Source organism: Lupinus angustifolius, chromosome LG05, assembly GCF_001865875.1.
Source record: "Lupinus angustifolius cultivar Tanjil chromosome LG05, LupAngTanjil_v1.0, whole genome shotgun sequence".
Classification (NCBI taxonomy): domain Eukaryota; kingdom Viridiplantae; phylum Streptophyta; class Magnoliopsida; order Fabales; family Fabaceae; genus Lupinus; species Lupinus angustifolius.
This window is the reverse complement of record NC_032013.1, coordinates 23,865,522-23,884,868: the sequence shown is the minus strand read 5'-3', so window position 1 is coordinate 23,884,868 and position 19,347 is coordinate 23,865,522. Positions and strand designations below refer to the sequence as shown.

General features: G+C 31.0%; 4 protein-coding genes across 12 annotated transcripts; 3 read left to right on the top strand and 1 right to left on the bottom strand.

The window, feature by feature from the left end:
* On the top strand, window positions 3,117–5,898 carry LOC109348275. Its single transcript, XM_019588632.1, has 3 exons — window positions 3,117–3,172; window positions 3,205–3,238; window positions 4,962–5,898. Exon 3 carries the CDS (start codon window positions 4,973–4,975, stop codon window positions 5,759–5,761), a length of 789 nt encoding a protein of 262 aa, XP_019444177.1. The 5' UTR covers window positions 3,117–3,172; window positions 3,205–3,238; window positions 4,962–4,972; the 3' UTR covers window positions 5,762–5,898.
* Window positions 6,931–10,371, top strand: LOC109348273 (amino acid transporter ANT1-like). The gene is made up of 3 exons (XM_019588630.1): window positions 6,931–7,201; window positions 8,304–8,951; window positions 9,983–10,371. Exons 1-3 carry the CDS (start codon window positions 6,989–6,991, stop codon window positions 10,364–10,366), a joined length of 1,245 nt encoding a protein of 414 aa, XP_019444175.1. The 5' UTR covers window positions 6,931–6,988; the 3' UTR covers window positions 10,367–10,371.
* LOC109348272 lies at window positions 11,804–14,717 on the top strand. 9 transcript variants are annotated; one of them, XM_019588628.1, is made up of 10 exons: window positions 11,804–11,972; window positions 12,043–12,243; window positions 12,323–12,461; window positions 12,816–12,886; window positions 13,176–13,203; window positions 13,315–13,335; window positions 13,366–13,394; window positions 13,478–13,590; window positions 14,020–14,113; window positions 14,410–14,717. In XM_019588628.1, exons 1-10 carry the CDS (start codon window positions 11,855–11,857, stop codon window positions 14,502–14,504), a joined length of 909 nt encoding a protein of 302 aa, XP_019444173.1. In that variant the 5' UTR covers window positions 11,804–11,854; the 3' UTR covers window positions 14,505–14,717. The 9 variants fall into 9 exon arrangements, 8 of the variants coding, with proteins under 8 accessions (XP_019444173.1, XP_019444172.1, XP_019444170.1 ...); XM_019588627.1 differs by having other exon boundaries at window positions 12,317–12,461; XR_002107719.1 differs by having other exon boundaries at window positions 12,317–12,461; window positions 13,158–13,203; window positions 13,315–13,394; window positions 13,478–13,661; window positions 13,973–14,113.
* On the bottom strand, window positions 15,179–17,985 carry LOC109348271 (MATH domain and coiled-coil domain-containing protein At3g58270-like). Its single transcript, XM_019588619.1, has 4 exons — window positions 17,964–17,985; window positions 17,711–17,866; window positions 17,315–17,469; window positions 15,179–16,179 (listed from the first exon to the last, which is right to left on the bottom strand). The coding sequence occupies exons 2-4, from the start codon at window positions 17,833–17,835 to the stop codon at window positions 15,281–15,283; spliced, it is 1,179 nt and encodes a 392-aa protein (XP_019444164.1). The 5' UTR covers window positions 17,836–17,866; window positions 17,964–17,985; the 3' UTR covers window positions 15,179–15,280.

Below are 19,347 nucleotides of genomic sequence, written 5' to 3'. Positions count from 1 at the left end.
GTTATTATTATGTATGTAATAATTATTTTTATATATATTCTAATTATAAAATATATAATTATATTATTAAATATGCAAATAGTTATTACTCTTAAAAGTACTCACAAAAGGTACTAGTATGAGTATGGAAAAGTATTATACGTGTTCAGTGTGTCCCATTACTATCCATATTTGTTTTCTTCACTATAGGACAAAATTGTAACTTGATGTTAGAAATTAATTATTTAACAAAATTGTAATTTGATTCACACCATATTTAGTTTAAAAAGAAAAAGTGAGTGGAATAAAAGTTGATAAAAGAAATGTTAATAAAAAATGATTCTTTAATTATATGATATCAAAGAAATAAAAAATAATAAATTAAGAAATGTTGAAAAACAAAAAAATAAGTCTTATTAATTTTAAGCTAAGTTTTTATTTCATTTTCACTCTATATATGAGAAGAAAAAAATTTAGTGGGCCCCATTATTTTTTATCTTTCCTTCTTTTATTTTCCTTCCAACCAAATGATGGAAGAGAAATTTTCCCTCTACTTTTCTTTCCTCATCTTTTCTTTCCTACAATTTTCATTACAACCAAACATAGCCTAAGTTTACAAAACTTGTCACATTTCTTAGCCATTAAAATCTAATGATTTGAATTAGCGAATATATTTAAACTATTAAATTTCTCTAAAATTTATTGCTAAAATGTGGACTAAACCGTACTCTTGGAGTAAGTGAAACTCATCTCTAAACTTAAATATATCATATTAGAACAATTAAAGTATATATAAAAATACATCATTATCAATAAGAGACTTAATTTAGTGTATAAATGTTTATGCTATATGTTTGCTTGCAATGAAAATAGAAGGAAAGAAAAGATGAGGAGAGAAAAGTAAAGAAAAAAATTTATTTTATATCATTTGGATGGAAGGAAAACAAAGGAAAGAAAGAAAAATGGGCAATGGGTTCCACTAAAAAAATTTCTTATCATGTATGGAGTAAAAATGGATGGAAAAGTTATATTTGTATTAGCTTAAAATTAATAAGACTTATTTTTTTTCCCGAACATTTCTCAATTCATTATTTTTCATTTTTTCTTTCTTTTATATTACATAATTAAAGAATCACTTTTTTTATTAAGAAAATGATATTTCCTACTATATCCTCTTACTATTCATCAGAACATGACATATGTCACAAGGAAATATATTATTTATTAATAGTTAGTTTACAATTACAAGTAACACGTATTACCTTCTTGTGGGCAGAAGAATTAGTATGAGGATTTAGTAAGAGAATATAACATTATTAAGAAGATTTTCAGGTTTAATAACATAATTATATACTTTGTAATTATATATTATAATAATTATTAGATGGACAATAAGAAAAGTTCAATAATTAAAATTTATTATTAAATAATACAAGTATACACAAATATATAATTTTAAAGTAATAAATTATAATATATAAAATATTTAATTAAAAATAAGTTTATAGTTATGCCCATACCTATGGGAGGATATTATGATACTTGTACCAACCCATAAACTATTATTGCAAGTACTGATTATATGTATTTTTGTGATTATGTATAGGTCGTGTGTTTTTGTGATTCCTAAAAGTAAACCATTATATGGTGGGACTCATGTTTTTATGTATCTATCATATGATTTTCATTAATAATTATAATAATATTTTTTCTCTCCACTTTATTTTCATTTTCTACCATATCAAACAACTAAAAATTCACCATATTCTCCTAAACATTCTACGGAAAGCGAGGACTCTTAATAGTAACTCAAATAAATATTTCAATAGTATTTGAACACAATTGTAATCTTTACATTAACTTCATTACATGTTTGATTGTCTTTTCATTTATCATAAAGCATATTTGAAAATATGATTTGTTTTTATTTTTTCTGTATGGAAATTCAAGATTCTTAAGAGTGTCTCTCATAGTGATTCTTAACAAAAAAAAATGAATGTTCTTAAATTTTGTTGTCTGGGAGTGATATGTTTTTGTCTAGTAAATAAATAATCATTCTCTAATTAGAGAATAATTTTTATTTCTATAAATTCATTAAAATAATAAAAAAATGAAGAAAGAGAAAATGGAAAATATATTAACCAATAATGAAAAAATGGTAGAAAGTGCAACAACTCTATTTTCTTCATATTAAGGGAAAGTGACATGTAAAGCGCGCGCTTCTTGAGTGAGTGTTGTTAAAAGTGAAAAATAGACATTTAGCAACCCTCACAATGTTCGCTTTTTGAGTGAGTGTTGTTAAAATTGAAAATAAACATTTAACAATACTTGTTTGAGCGAGCGAGTGTTATTAAATGGTTGAAAGTAGACATTCAATAACAATCACATGAGTGAATAATATTAAAAGTAAAGATTTAACAACACTCGTTTAAGTGAGTGTGGTTAAATATAGCACTTACTTGAATGAACGATATTAAAAGTAGACATTTAACCAAACTTATTTGAGTAATGTTATTAAATGCCTAACTTTAATCGGTTAACTGTACTCAATTGTTCTTCGGTTTGCTTGTACATTCAATTGTACTACTTGGATCTTTTGCAGCTCTTGGCAGAAGGTTCAGCTCTAAAGCGATGGAAGATGTTAAGTCTAAAAGTTGCTAAAACATGTGGTTTGAAGGGAGCGTAGTTGAAAGTAGACATTTAATATTGCTCGCTCAAGTGAATGCTGTTGAAAGTAGACATTTAATATTGCTCGCTTATATGGTTTGAAGGGAACACTGTTAAATGTCTATTTTTAATTATTTAACAACACTCATTTGAGCAAATGCACAGTTAAAATAAACATTTAATGATGTTTACTTGAATGAATTGCACTATTAACGAGAAAAGTATAAAATTTAACCATTATAAAATAAGTTGTTTAACCCATTTAAAGATTGCTTATGTTCTAATAGTACCTCAAAGAAGACTCAATTCACACTATATGATCATTCATTTTAATTATTGAATGTAATATATTAAAAAAATTAATAATAATTAAATATAAATGATATTATATAAAACAAATATATTATTGATTTTGTTACTCTTGCTTGTTTTATAATATATTTAGAAAAAAAAAAAATCCTTCCTTAGACGCGAATCTTATACCGCGTGGCAAGGAATTAGGGCACACATGTTTCCAAATTGAAGACGAACTCTCAAATTACATTCACATCTTTGATCCGATCGCGTTACCGTGTTCTCCGAATTTTGGGAGGTTAGCAACAATTTTTCACTTCTTCTATTCCTATAAAGTTAATTGAATTAGTATTTGTATGTTTTTATTATTTTAGGGTTTTATTTTCATTCTCAGTATTTTATACCTATATGTCGTAATTATGTTTCAAAGTTGTGGGATTTTCTATTTGACTGTAATGGAGCATCAAAGTTGTGGGTTGAGTCTGCAATTGAGATTAGACAAAAACAAATTATCAAGATTGCGTTTTGATAATTTAAGCCCCTTTAGTTTATAGTTGATGATGTAACTGTTATGATTTCAGTGCTAAAATGTTGAGGTAGCATCTATTATAGAAATGATTTTAGAATCTTAGTTTGGGTGATTTGAACATGTGTGGAGAAGTTCTATGAAAGTCCTGGATATGAGTGTGGATCAGATGAGGTACTGTAATAGTTAGAGGGAGAGGGAGACAATGAAAAACTAATGGCGAAACTATTCAGGATTTAGATTTCAATGGTTTATTTGAAGACATGATCTACGAGTTACGGCCGAATATTAATCTATGCAACTGACTTAGTGTGAAAAAGCTTGGTTGTTGTTGTTGTAGTTGTATATTCCTCTCTCTCTCTGACTCTGCCATATTACTTTTCTCAGTAATCATTCACTACTACCCCAGATTTGCTCTGAATATTTTTCCTTCTTTCTTTACCAATGTAATACTTGATACATTACTCATTATATCCACTCCATTGCAATGTTTTCAAAACATCATTTTTGTCCTCTAGATTTTTGTGATGTTTGATAGAGGTAATTAGGAAAGCGAGCACTCAATTTTTGAGCTGGGCTTAATGAGTTGGATCAATTGATTGTGTGGGAAGAAGGGGTGTTGTACATTTCAGAAACAGCCTTGTTCTCCCCCATTGAATATATTTTTTATCTTCCTTCTCTTTGAAGCCCAGCTTTAGTAATTGTAATTTATTAGGTTAGGTGAGACTTCATTTTATTCGTGTAGAAGTTGAGCTCCTAATTTGAAGCACTTGGTATTAGTTATTACATGAATTTCTTGAATGTTGCAAGAAATACTTCTGTTGACATAGAACTTGACAAAAACTAGAGGTTATGCATATTACATATAGCTTAATGACTTGAGATCATGCATTCATGTTACTTTAAGGACTACGGAAACTTATAGCTTAAATCAGCACCAATTTTAATTTTTGTTAGTTTTTTTTTATGTATCTACCATGACTTAAGAAATGTCTGTCTTTGTCACTCTATTACTTCTGTCAATTCTATGTTTTCTGCGCCTGTGCATGCTTACAAACTTAATGTAAGGGAGCTTTCTGTTTCAATGTAAATCAAATAACTTTTTGTGTTAAGCAGTGTATTTGGTTATGTGTAAAAAAATAGACAGGAGGTATATAATTATAAGCATCAATGGTACAACTCTGACGGTTTTGTTACATTTGTATGTGCACCTTATGTGTTTATTATTCTTTTCTTAATTCCAATTCCAAAGTGGGCACAAGTAATTTTGCAACTTGAATTTTACTTGCCTTAATCTCAAGTCTCTTCATTGCATACAAATTTCTTGTATATGTTGTGTGAAATGATATGATTGGGTTAGACGTCATTTTGCTTTAGAGCAAGAGTTGTTTGTATAAAATGCTTCAGATAGTGTTAAGTAATCAGTTACATGACTTGTTCAACAAATGAAACCTTGAGTTTTGTTAACGGCTTAATCCTACTTTATGACAAACAGATTCTCATCTAATGGTGAAAACAAAGCAGAGGCTCACAGGAAAAGTTCCTGGTAACAAAAGTGTTGCTTCAGATCACCTTATTAACTCGCCAGAAAGTGATATTCAGCATGAGGATGGTGATTGGGTTATAGTGAAAAAACAGAGAGTCACGATTCTGGTGCCTCCTGCGCCTCATAGTGAAAGATCCTTGACCGAAAACCAAGGACCAACTAACCTGCATCTTATGCCTCCTGAAATAGCCAGTAGCCGTGAGGAACTTCCCAAGGAAACATCTACTGTACATCCTTCAGGTAATGAACATGAGGAAACCAATTTATTGGCTCCCCAAAAGGAGATTCAGGCTGTAAAAAGAGGTCCTCCTCCCTTAGCTAAATCAACTTTAGCCAAGCCAGTAAGGATAAATCAAAGAATGGAGTCAGAAAATCCACAGCAAGCGAGTATTTTGAAGCCACATAACTTACTTGGAGTATATGAAGCGTCCAAAGTTATTAAGCAGCCCGGAAAATTACTTGCACCAAGAAGATCCCTCAACTTGGTAGCTTCATTAAATCAAGGGCTAAGAGCATCAAATCTCGAGAGAAAGCTTGAAAGAGCCGGTGGCTTGAGCAAGTGGTTGACATCACTTGGACTGGAGCAGTTTGTGAGAATTTTTCAGGGGAGGAGTCTCAATAAGTATTACCTGGCAAATCTAACCATGAAAAAACTCAAGGATATGGGTGCAAGTGCGGTGGGACCTCGCAGGAAATTGATCCATGCCATTGAATGTGTTTGTCAACCATATTGTTTCCAGGCACTGTAGAAGTTTGTAGGGTATGAAACTATGTACAGAAATGTTTGAAGACATTGTGCAATTGGAAAACTTGATGGTGTTATAATTGCCCTTCAGCTGATATGTTTTCACTGAATGAAAATAATAAAATATGAATTCTGGAATCTCTTCTATGAGATAACAAAAGTTAGGCCCCAATAGTTTGCATGTGCTAGACTAATAGCCATGTTCTTTTAAGGAACTAAGATCTCCAAATTATAACTTTAGCCACTTGTCAATCCGGCTACAACATTATAAGAGTTTTTTACATTGTCACTATATCATCCACCATTCATTTTCAACCATCATTAACTCTTAAATAAAAGTAATACAAATGAATTGTGGATGACGCATTGACTGTGAATAAATCTTTACACTGTCAGTGTATATATATAACACTCATTATACAAATCAAAGTACAATGAACTAAGAATTATTTAAAGATGGGAGTGTGATGAAACTTATGCTTATTTATCACTTGATAAAACTGGTACAAATTTATAACAAATTTTGTATACTAAGAGAATAGAATTTTAAGGGAACTTTAAGTAACAACATAACACATGATAGAGTTTTGAACTGAGTCAATCGTTATCGAGCTGAACTCTGGTTTGACTCGTTTCCAGCCTACACTCATCTTTCAAATAAAATTTATTTTTTCCCAGTTACTTTTGGTGACTGTTTTTCTAATAACTATCACCCACATGAAACGACGTCTTAACCTTTTGATATTTTTGGAATTCTATTGGGAAATATGGATGACTTGCATGCATAATCAAGGGAAAAAAATAAATTTTTTTTAAATAAATTATAATTTAATGTGATTTTTAATGCCTTATAAAAAAATAATATAATTTATTAAAATTTATATAAAATATGAAGTTTTTATTGATTTTTTATATTTGACTACCTTATTTTATTTTATTATATAATTTTTTTTATTATTAAACAATGCTTGCATATCCATTAGTTCACTTTAAAACGAGTATGACATTGAAGTTCATCCATTAAAACAATAAAAATATTTTTATGTCCATCTAATCTTTTGCGAGTATTTACGGGCTAAATCGGACAAGACAACCCATTTTGTCATTTCTTCTTACAACACTACCAACTTGTTGGTAATCATAACTTATAATTGTAGTCACTTAAAAAGAACCCAGTTTAAGATCAATTAGTAGTCCTTATTGTGTATCAACTATCAAAGTAAAGAAGATAATGGAACATGAAACAACAACAACCCCTCTATTAGAATTTAATCCTCCTTCAAAAAAAGCTTCAAAGCTTCAAACTTTGGGGAATATCATAGTTTCTGTAGTTGGAACCGGGGTTTTGGGGTTGCCCTATGCTTTTAGGGTAGCTGGATGGGTTGCTGGATCCATTGGTATTGCAATTGTTGGCATAGCCACCTTCTATTGTATGCTCCTACTTGTATGTTATCTTCAATTTCTCTCTCTTGTTCATGGCATTAATTTTATGTAGAAAACCATAATCTTTGATTTTGTTCATAGAATTCTGATTGGGGAGTAGATTCTTTGTGTGTTTTTGAATTCTTTTTTAATCCATGTCTTTATGCTGTAAGAAATGTATGGTGGAATGATGCACTAGTTTATTACCTAGTAAGGTTTTTGGGTATCAGGGTCTGGAGGAGAGTATATGTACGCACGACTTTATCCGGGAAGATAACAAACTTATCGTTGCGTTTTGGCTCACCCTCTGGTCTAAAGATTATGTATATTGACAATTATGAATGACCATAAAGAATAGTACTATCTGCTTTTCACAAACACTCTTATTTTTGGTTGTGCTGGCTTGTACTAGTTAGATGATTCCATAACCAAAGGGACATAAACTAAAAAAAAACCGAATTCATCGTGGTCCAAGGAATATAGATTTGATACTACTACGTACTAGCAGGTTTTTCTTTTTTCGGTTTCAGGACAAAGATAACTGATTGATTCTTACAAAAAAATTGTTGATAAAATAAAGGGATCAAATGGTATAGTTGTTTTACCGGTAAGTTTAGAGGCATAACTATTGCTTTCCAATTGGCTGTTTTTGCATTACGAATGGTCCTTTTTATTGATTAGTGTATCTTTTGTATTTTGCTTCATATGATGATTGGTCGAGTAACTAAAAGGTATTTCCGGTACATCGTTATGGATTGAATTAGTCTTTCCGTGGGTATTCTTAATTCTCTTAGAGCATGCCCGTGCATTTATTACTTCTTTGGTTGTAATTGCTATCTTTTTTAGTTTCTTCAACCATTCTAGTTCCAAATTCACACGTCATTCCCACTTTCAGTCAGAATTAACTGCTTTATTCCTCTGCTTCCAATTTCTTCTTGTTTATTAGGGTGCAGGTACACTTAGTCACCGGCTTGCCTATCTTACATGATTCCACAACCAAAAGGAACGAAATACAAAAGAACCTGAATTAAAGTTCAACGAGACATATTTTATTTTATGGTTCTTGCTTTTATTCTGCACAAGTGTTGTCGCAAAATGGTTTGGTTTATATTTCCTCGATACAGGTTAGGTGCAGAGAGAAGTTGGCATCAGAAGAACCATTAACGGAATCAAGAACATATGGAGACCTGGGTTATCGGTGCTTTGGAACCCCAGGCCGTTATCTGACAGAACTTTTAATTTCGTTAGCGCTATGCGGAGGATCTGTTGCGTATTTGGTATTCATTGGACAAAATCTTCATTCCGTTTTTCAATCCCATGAAATCACATTAACTTCCTACATATTTATGTTAGTGCCTGTTGAAATTGGATTGTCATGGATAAGAAGCTTATCTTCTTTAGCACCTTTTAGCATTTTCGCTGATGTTTGCAATGTCCTAGCTATTGCAATTGTAGTGAAGGAAGATATAGGACAGGCCGTAGTGAATGGTTTTTCATTTGAAGAAAGGACGACAATCACATCCAACATCGGTGGGTTGCCATTCGCAGCAGGCATGGCAGTTTTTTGTTTCGAGGGGATTGGAATGACATTGGCCTTGGAGAATTCTATGCAGGATAGAGCTAAATTCCCGAGATTGCTAGCTCAGACTTTTGGTGGGATAACTTTTGTATATATTCTTTTTGGGTTCTGTGGTTACATTGCATTTGGTGAAGAAACTAGAGACATTGTGACCCTCAATCTTCCTAGAAATTGGTCATCAATTGCTGTACAGGTAATTTAATTAAAACATCCGTACTCGGAGCCGTTGTGTTCTGCTCGTTATTTTTGCTTAACATGGTTACTCTTAAATAGTGTTCTTGCAGTTAGCTAATCAATACTATGCTCTTTTTTATTTTTGTTTGTTTTCTTTTCGCTGAATAGTTCATTGTATATTTATAATGAAAAATACCTGACACCACCTTCCAGATATATATATCATGTATCAGTGACATGCACTTTTCTTTGAGTTTATCTCATACACACCCATTGTTTAAGGTGTTTGGTTCATATTAATTTTTTTGGGGAAAACTGTTGTTACTACTCCAAAACGATAACCTGAATAGGCTTGAAGGTGTTTGGCAACCATAGAAGTTGTTTTCTGCAGCTGTTTTTTGGGTGAAAAAACACCGAATTTTCAACCTCGGTTTTTGGACATTAAAATAATATGATAATCAACTTATTTTCATGGTAGTATGTGATATTCTCTCGATATACAAATATCCTTCTAGATATTATTTATAAGATAAGTTAAGATATTGTGACATGAACATAGAATTGACATGTCTTGGTCAAATCTGATTGAACTGCTCTTCTCATATTGTTAGTTGCCTCCATTTTGAGATATTTGAGGATACTACTAGCTAGATCGACTTAGCGGTCGAAAGGGATGACATTTGATAATTATGATAACTCCTGCTTGTTACTTCTGTATGCATCAATTGGTATCAGTATATCTGGTTCTGTATGTGTTGCTTTGTTGAAATCACAAATTATATGCATTTGCGCCGTGGCTGCACATAGCCATTTTTTTAAACTCAACTTTTTCTCATGTTTTTTTGAAAGAAATATTAATTCTTTAGCTTAGCCCCTATAAATAATGTTTTAACATCTTAAATTTTAAGCATTACAGAAAGTGCATGAAAAAGCTAACACATGCTTTCGCCGCGAGTTTGTAATCTTTCATCGTTTACTTTCAAATTTTTGCTGCATTTCTTTGTTGTTCAGCAAGAGACTTTAACATCTAACAATTTATGCTATTAACAGCTAGGCTTATGCTTGGGACTTGTGTTCACATTCCCAATGATCATACACCCAATCAACGAGATTCTCGAAGGGAAGCTCAATTTTGTTGACAGGGGCAATAACGAACCAACAAAAATGAGAAAGATTTGGATATACATCAGCCGCACTGCCGTGGTGGTTGTGCTAGCAATCTTAGCATCATTTGTGCCGGAATTCGGTGTTTTTGCTTCATTTGTAGGGAGCACTATATGTGCAGTGATCTCATTTGTTTTGCCAGCTACATTTCATCTAAAACTATTTGGGTCTTCACTAAGCATATGGGAAAAATCATTGGATTATTTTATTCTACTGTGTGGATTATTTTTTGCTGTTTATGGTACTTACAATACAGTAGTTGGAGTTTGATGCTTATAGACATGAGTCTTTCTCACTTGAATTGCTTTTTATGCAACTCAATGTGTAATTTTCATGTACCATAAAATAAAGTTTACACTCCATACAAATGTTTTTTTATGATGGAGAACAGTGTTATTAATACTGCACCAGTTATCAAATCAGTATAATGATATAATGGTTCAACCGGTGATTTACTACCGGTTAAGTTAGATATACATATATAATATATTAACATTAATGCTGAAAAATCAATAAAAATTAATAATTTTTTTTTATTAAAAAATTAATTTTAATAAAATTTGGTGGGTATGACTGGTTTTAACAGATATAATTACATATCAGTATAAATATCAGTGTAATTATTATGCCACTGGTATTGAGATCAGTGTACTGCCCAACAAGAACTGATTTTCAGAGTGCTTATGAACGAAGAAAGTGAGTTAAAAGAAGGAACTGATGTGGTTAGTGGAACTATAAAATTAGTTTGAATAAACATATGGTGCCATAAATATAGAGAGTGGAATGAGTATTTTGATCATGTATGCTCAAATAAAATAAATAAAATGATAGGAAAGTAGTACAAACTTGTATTTAAGTGAAATTGTGATTTTTTGTTGGTTAAAATAGTCTGAATTATAGTAAAGATTTATATACATGTACTATATCATCTACCACTCATTTATGTTATTTTTATTGTTTTGAAAACTTGTTTGATGATTAATTATGAATGATAAATGATCCAATTACATTATCGACTTATAAAAGCTTACATACATTCATTTTCCCCTATCTATATACTAAAGCCATATTTTTTAATGAAGAGCGGAGTCATACAATAAAATTGTAGTAAAATATAATGATTATACATTTTAAATTTAGTTTGTATAGAAAGATTCAAACAAAAAAAAGTATATTATTAAAAACTTTTTAAAACAATAAATATTTTTACTTAAACTAAAATTAAATCAAAATTTATATTTAATATTTTTTAAAGTATTTGTATCTTAAACCTTACAATTACAATCTTTTGTATAATTAAGAATATTTTCTCAGTCTATAACCAAGAGAATAATCTCTTTCGGGAATGTCTGAGTATTCCTTTTAATAAATGTTGCTCACATGAATCGAATTTTTAATATTTGAGATATAATAAAATTTTATACTACTAGACCAATGTCTTTTGACCATTAGAGTTAGAATGACTACAATAATAAATAATAAAGAATAAAATATCTCCTCATACTAAAAGATAAATTATCTCACCCGACCAACATATATCCTATTTGTGTAGTTTTCAGAAATATTTGTTTAGAAAATAATTAAAAAGACATTTCTCACGTTATGGGAGCAGATACTTTATTCAGATACTTTATTATGTAGTTTAAATAAGCATTTCCCGCCTAAACCTTTTCCTTGTTGAAATTCAAAGACAAATAATACATAAATAATGGGAGAGGTGCAATTGGTGTGGGAAAAGGAAAGAGGAAGAAGAAAACGATGTCGTATTCGGATTCAATCTCCAGTTTCTGCAACTCATTAGCATCATTCTGCAACCACCTTCATTCCTCTACTAACGCTCTCAATCAATCCATTCATCGCCGATCTATTCCTCTCGGTAACTCTCTCTCTCTCTCTCTCTTCATTTCTCACAATTTTCATAGCTTAATTTCACAATCTCTATTCAGATTCTGCATCTTCAACTTTCTTGCAATGCCTCAATCGCCGTATATCCGTCGCAAACACCGATCTCGAGATGCTTGATTCAATGTCCTTCGGTACCGTCTCGTTCGAAGAGCTTTTAGGTCATTGTAATGAACTATACAAGAAGCACAATAACGATTTAGTTGAAATTGAAGAGCGGTTGAAGAGCTTTGGTTATGTTCCTGGTACTTCCTTGAAATTGTGTTTTGTTGTTTGACCTAATTTCGTTGGATTTGGATTTTTTATTAGTTGATTTAGTTGCAGATGTTGATGACGTGGAGGAGGAGGAAGACGAAGAAGATGGAGCTGAAGGAATAGAATTTGAAACTCTATGTTCTTTCTATGAATCACTCTCTGCGGCTGCCTCTTCCTTCAACAAGAGTTTTGAAGAAGAAGAAGCTTTGTATCCTCATTTAGTGACTGAAACTATATTGATTTGATTTTCAGTAGTGGATGGTAAATGATAACAATTGAAGTTCACTTGTGATTTGCGTTTTCAATTTTATCATTAATTTTGTATGTATTAAAATGAATGGGACTAGCTTCGCCGAAAAGCTTAGGGGAGGGTTATCTAAATCACTATCATGCTAAGGATTGGATGTGAAGCACAAAGTTCGCAAAGTTCAACATGTGTAGTGGTCTATTTGGATGTTAAAGCTCTGAAAATATTAACTACAATATGATAATCAATGAGCCATAGACAAAATTTGATGGTGTTATAATTGAAAAGCTCTTCTGTTTCCCTAATTCTCTTCAGATTTGATGAATCTTTGAGTTTAAAAAAGCTCGGGCTGTCAGATGCTTGTCTGGCCACCTTAGCATCTGAAGGTTAGTGAGCATAATCTGTCATAATTTCCATTGGCATGCTTGTTAATTTTGTGAGAATTTCACATTTAAATTTTAGTTGCACATGATTCTTGTTCTTTTCTTGTTAACAATGCTCTGGTTTTATTATTGTGGTACTGAATAATTTGGTTACATGGGAGGTCCTAACTCCTAAGACCTGCTCTTCTGGCCAGATAGTTGACTGTGTTAACCTTAGCTTCTTAATTTAATTGAATGTTACTAATTCCATTTTTGCCAATGTCTTCTATCATGGATTCATCCTCTGATGCATCTGGGTTATCTTCTCAAGAACCTAAGAAGTAAGTCAAAAGTTGTGGTATTATTTGCTTCCTGTAGAACATTCTGCATTTCAATTTTTTTCTATAGACAATTCCTGCATGATTCTCATTCTCCAAGCTACGTGTGAACAGTGGGCAAGAGTTTAAACATCAATATCTACCTACTGGGGACAAAATGGTGGCATATGATGAAAGGAATTTCTTATCTTATGGTAAGTGATTTTTTCCTTAGCTTCCTTCTAAACAGATTTCCTTTATTCTTTTTTACTTTCTTATTTTGCAAAATAACGTATAGAGCCAGACAACAAGAATTTAGAGTCAGCTAAATCTCCCAGCTCCGTTTTAAAGATATTGGAGAGTGAATTTGAAAGCCTTCCTGGCTACATCAGGGGTCTAGCATCATGGGAGGTGAGATTCTGTAATATCCTACACTTTCACTTACAAGTGATGTTAGTTCTTCAAAACCACATTTATGAAGGGTAGCATACTGGTTTTTCCCCAGCTAATATGTAAATAAGCTGAACTTAGCATTTGTCTCTAGTCAGGTTGAGATTATCGGAATCATTTCCACTGGCATATTATTTGGTGCTTTCATCAGAAGAACTAGATTCTTCTTTAGTTAATGGGCTTGTGTTGCGTTATAATTTAATTGTTTCAGTGTATAATGCAGTTTTCAATTTTCAAGCATACATGCCAATGAGATTCTAGATACTATGCTATTATGTTCTGTAATTTTTTACCGCAGATGTATACTCAAGGATAATAGGACTTGGTAATTGCATGTGCATGGGAAATTTATTAGCCTATTTGACATTCTTCTTTTGGGCTGTCTCCTAGGAACTACTTGTAGCTGTTGATAAGATCAATTCAAGCCTAAGCAAGACCAATGGAAACAGCTTCCTTCAAGATGAAGTTTTTTCATTCGATTTAGGTAGTCATACTGTGCCTTGTTCTTGATTCACTCATTGCAAAATAACAATTTTCTGTTTGCGATTTATTCCATTATATGATCTCTCTTTTGCCCCAGTATAATCACTGATGTGCCCTGAAATTGGCACCTTTTTGCATTATTTCAAGCAATTTACACCAGGCTTTACACCAAAGTCAATATTATTATAAACTATTAAGAACACTTATATTCTTCATCATGCCAACATTCCCTCATAGTTCAACTAACGTTTTATTGCTGAATGCTGATGCTGTCTATTTATTCTTAAAATATTTCAGGTCCTAGAGCAAGATCATTTTTGCTGCTTTTAGTGCGCATGAAACGTTTGGCTGTTGAGAGTGTTGGTGATGATATATTATACAGAATAGTGTAGATATTTGATCAAATGAAAAAATTTCTGTCATTCAAAGCACTGACACAGAACATGCATAAGTAAATATAAAATTTGACTTTTCCATTTGGAAATTGCTTTGGCCTGGTTTCATTGATACTTGTTAGATGTAAAATTCTCTACATGGTTCAGATTTGAAAATTTTAAGTTTTGGTCATTTATTTTCTGGTTAATTATAGCTTCTCTTGTTCCTAATATTTTCTTTTAATTTTTTTTTCTATCTCTAAAAAAAATTATTTGGCTTTAACTGTGACAAATAAATTATAATATAGAGTATGAGGACAAAGGTCATTGAAAAGCGTACGAACCTACTAAGACTCCCTATTAAGGTTAGTAATATGAGATAAAAGAAGAGAATTGGTATGAGGCTATCCACTTATTCGATTTAATCTAGATTAGATCTTGGATTTAGTTTTCCTCATTTGTAACTTAAACTTCTTTATTTTTTACAAATTGATATATAGATTCAAAACTTTGTATTACTTTAATCTCTAAATAGATCACTAGTTGATCGTTTTTTTATATTGGGGCACCATTTGTACTTAGTTTGATACAATTTTTCTTTACCTAAAAAAGAGAATTGGAATGAAGCTACCAACATTGGTCTTTCATTTCTATCATGAGAATAAGTTATACAATGCTTAAGTAAATCTATATATCAAAGGGTCACTATTCCGAATTGAGATATAGTGAAGTGTATATATTTTGTTTGTTTCCATCAATAGTACACACCAACTGAGATTTATTCTTCAAGGCAACTAAGGTATTCCATAACCTAGTACAACATCCATGTCCCTCTCTTCAAAACCATTCTCTGCTTTTGCCAAGTGTCTCCTTGTAACCTCAAGGTCAATTTCTTCAACAGCCAATTTTGCCTTCAACTTCCTCATTTCAATATCTAAAGTAGCTACTTTAGCCCTTAGATTTTTGACTTCATGTGCTCTTTCCAAATAAGCTTTTGCACCCAATGCTGATTGAACATGTGGCTCCAACCATGTCAAATCAAACCCAAAGGATTGTAGTTCATCCCATAGAACCTTAAGGTGCTTAGTTTCATCTTCCCCCATATCTCTAATCTTCTTAGTCTTAAGGAAATGTAGAACTTGACCCAAAGCTAGGAATGCCCATAATATGAACCTAGAACTTCTTTTTCTTTGGTTTTCTACTAGTGAAGGGTGACATGAACATACCTCTTCCCATAATGGAATAAAAGCTGACTCCTCTGGCTCTAAACTCTTGAAATCTACGAGTTCAGCAAGAGGGGTTAAGAACACTTCTTCATGTTCATTAGATAAATTAGGATACATAGGAGGAGCACTAGGAACAAATTGCACTTGTTTAGGACTTGGAGTCTCATCTGAGGGACCTATTCCTTGATGTTCATGATGTAAGAGTTGCACTTCTGTTTCACTTACATCATCTCTAGATTCATGGGTACTTGTGGGACTTAAAGGTGCCATTCCTAGATGTTCTGGTTCATTGAGTTCTACATTGTCCAAAATGTTAAATGCAATGTCCTTAGAGGTTGCAATTTGAGCTTCAATGATGCATGTATCATTTACAAGATAACCTTGACTTGGGTCATAGAATTCATTGAGAGGAATGAATGATGGAGAGTTCCAACTTTTATTTCCTCCATTAAATTTCTGTTGGGTCTCTGCAAAATTTAAATCAGCTAGAGTTAGATTTGTCATATATATAATTATGAAATATCACCATTTTTTATCAGATCAATTTATACACCTAAGTCATAAACACATATTATCTGTTCATTGTTGTTTTTAAAGATAAAACTTTTTGATCAATAATTATTCAGCAGATATAAATTGGATGTGGGAAAAAAGATCTTGAAAAATATCATTAATCACTCAGTTTTTATTAATTACAAAGGTGTCATGCTTAGGAACTCATATGCAAGAAATGTAATAAAAATACATTATTTGATGGGATTCATAAAAGAAACTAATCCAACATCCTCTTGCAAATTTTCTTAATATATCAAACAAAGTGAAAAAATAAATATATTAAGTATCTTGCTATATTTCTTAATTTAAGTAGATAGGAGGATATAAAAAAATGATAGAATGGTTTAGAATTGGAGTTTTGTTAGGACACTCTTTAAGAATATAAAAATGTTACATTAGAAAACGGAATCTTTTTTTAATTTTCCATTGTAAAATTTGTATCTTTGCCCTTTTTATAATGAATTTTTCCTAATGTGTGCCAGCATATGTTAAATAATCTCATTATAAAGTATAAACATATATTCATGTAAAAATTAAGTCTATCATTTGAAAAAAATTATAACTACATGGCTACCTTATTTCCGAATAAAACTTCACTTTTAATGAATTTTATGTGCCTATGGCACACAGTAAAAAAACACTTCTATGATTAAGGTTTTAGTTTCTAAATACAAAAGAACAAAGTCAACCATGGAAATTAAATGATGTATTAATAAATTAAGACTCAAAGTTTTAGTTTTCTAGTATTTATTCTTTTCTATTTCTTAAACATTACATAAGCTCAAATTTGTTGTCCCATAATTTATGTCAATCTATGTGCCCAAGTATTAGATTCATTGAAAAAATTTAATTCAAAATTTAACAAATTAAATTTTCCCATTCACGACACCATAATAGAAAATGATCTTATTTCACCCTGTTAAATATTTCCATTTGAGATAATAATTAGTAAAACCCTCATAATTATTGTAAAGATGAAAATAGCATCATCCAAAACAACATAAAAAAGTAACAAATATTAAACAAATTGAGGAATAAGATAGTTACCCTTAGCTATTGAGTTCTTGGTATGAAACTGATTAATAAGAGAAACCCTAAAATATGCAAATATTTTCCATCCATAAGCTGGCATAAAATCAGCAATCTTCACCTGCAAGGAAAAATTCTTGCCATTCTCACCCATAGGATATAAAACAATCTTCCTGCAAAAAAAAAAAAAAACCCTTTCTCATATATTTTAAAATCATACAAGTGGTTGATTTAAATATAAAATGTTATGTAATGAATTAAAGATTAAATATGAGCCTTTCAAGAGTATATGGTGTATTATAATTTCTCCAAGGAATGGCCTAAAGCATAGTTTATTTATAATAAAAAATGACACATGAAATATCATATACTTAGATAGGTTAACATATTAAGTTGAAAATTTGAGTGAATTACCATCTATAACCACCAAGTTTGAAAGCCTTGGAGGAGAGTCTCTTGGTGCTGAATTTGGAGAAAGTTTCAATCTTCCATGTAAATTTCTCCAAAGCAATACCCATTATCACTTCTTTATTCTCCATTCCAATAGTTATATATTCTAGACTTGCACTTCTGATATACACAAAGTACAAACAAACAAAAACATGATGAAAATATCATTTTCAAAGAATAATAATAATTATGCATGATATGACATGTGATTTAGAACCTTGAATAAAACTCTCAAGTAGGGAAAGCAATGAGATTGGAAAGTGAAAATGTTGGAACAAGTTTGCAGGTCCAAGATGATTGGTGAAGCTATTCCAATTGAGAGTAGTGTTTTAATGCAAGAAGCTGAAATAGAGAATGAAGAAAGTCAAGAGAATGAAGAAAGTCAACTTATGACTTTTGTGTGAGGAAGCTAGACAGAAAAATAACAACTTTTGCTTTAGGATGAAGGAAACTGTGCAATAAAGTCAAACTATTAGACTTGGTATTGCATGGATGAAATTTCTAAAAAAAATGTTACTTCATGTGCCATTATTCGAGGTTAATGAGAAAATATTTAATTATTAAATTTTTACGTTAAATATATTTTTCTACCAATCATAAATAGGTGACACATAGAGTGAGGATTACATCTTCTATCGCACAAGTTGTGTCATTACATATACTATTAATCTATGTTTAATTGAGAAAATATATTTAAGTTAAAAAATTAATAATTAACTATTATTCTGACAAATCATAACTGATGGTATGATACAATTTGTGAGATAACATATGTATATCCTATAGAGTGATACACTGTTTGAGATAAAAGATGTATTCTAATATTGAGTGGCTAATTTTATTTTAGGAATACAGATTATTATTATTGGGAAACTTTATTTTGAGAATGGTGAGTGAAATGCTCAACTATTAGAGAAGTATGCCAAATCTAGAGAGTGATAAATAAAATTTTGTGGCTGATGTGTAAGATAAATTAGGTGTATAGAAAAGTAGGTTAATTATTGGAGTGTTGAATAAGTGAAGAGAGTATACATACTATTGATGACTTGTAAAATAATTTGAGAAATAATATAATATAATGTAGGCTTAAATGCATTTTTGGTTGCATTGATGAGATGAAGAAATTAATCTCTTGTGTTCTAATTTTATTACATTAAGTCATTCTCATTATTTGTTTTAGTGATTTTAGTTTTCCTTCTATTATGTGACTAACATTCATGAAATGTTTGGGGACGAGACACATGTTGTAATTTTATGAACGAAATTATATTTTTATATTCATTAAAAATGATAAACAATTAAATAATTATAAGAAAATCAAACAACTCTTTAATATTATCTTTTCAACCTCTTAATTAGCATTGGCAATAAGGAATAAAAATTGTGTTCATTAGGAGTTTCCTCTTCTATCATGTCCATTTTGTCTTGTGGGCTTTTCTAGCTGCCAATTAGGGAAGTTGAGATTTATCATTTATATTTTCACCCTCATTCTTTCTCAAAACAAATTTTAAAATTTCTGAAGGTTCTTTCTAACTTTTCTTCAATGTTAAACATGTATAATATTAAAAATATGATATAAGATTATTGATTTAATTTTATTT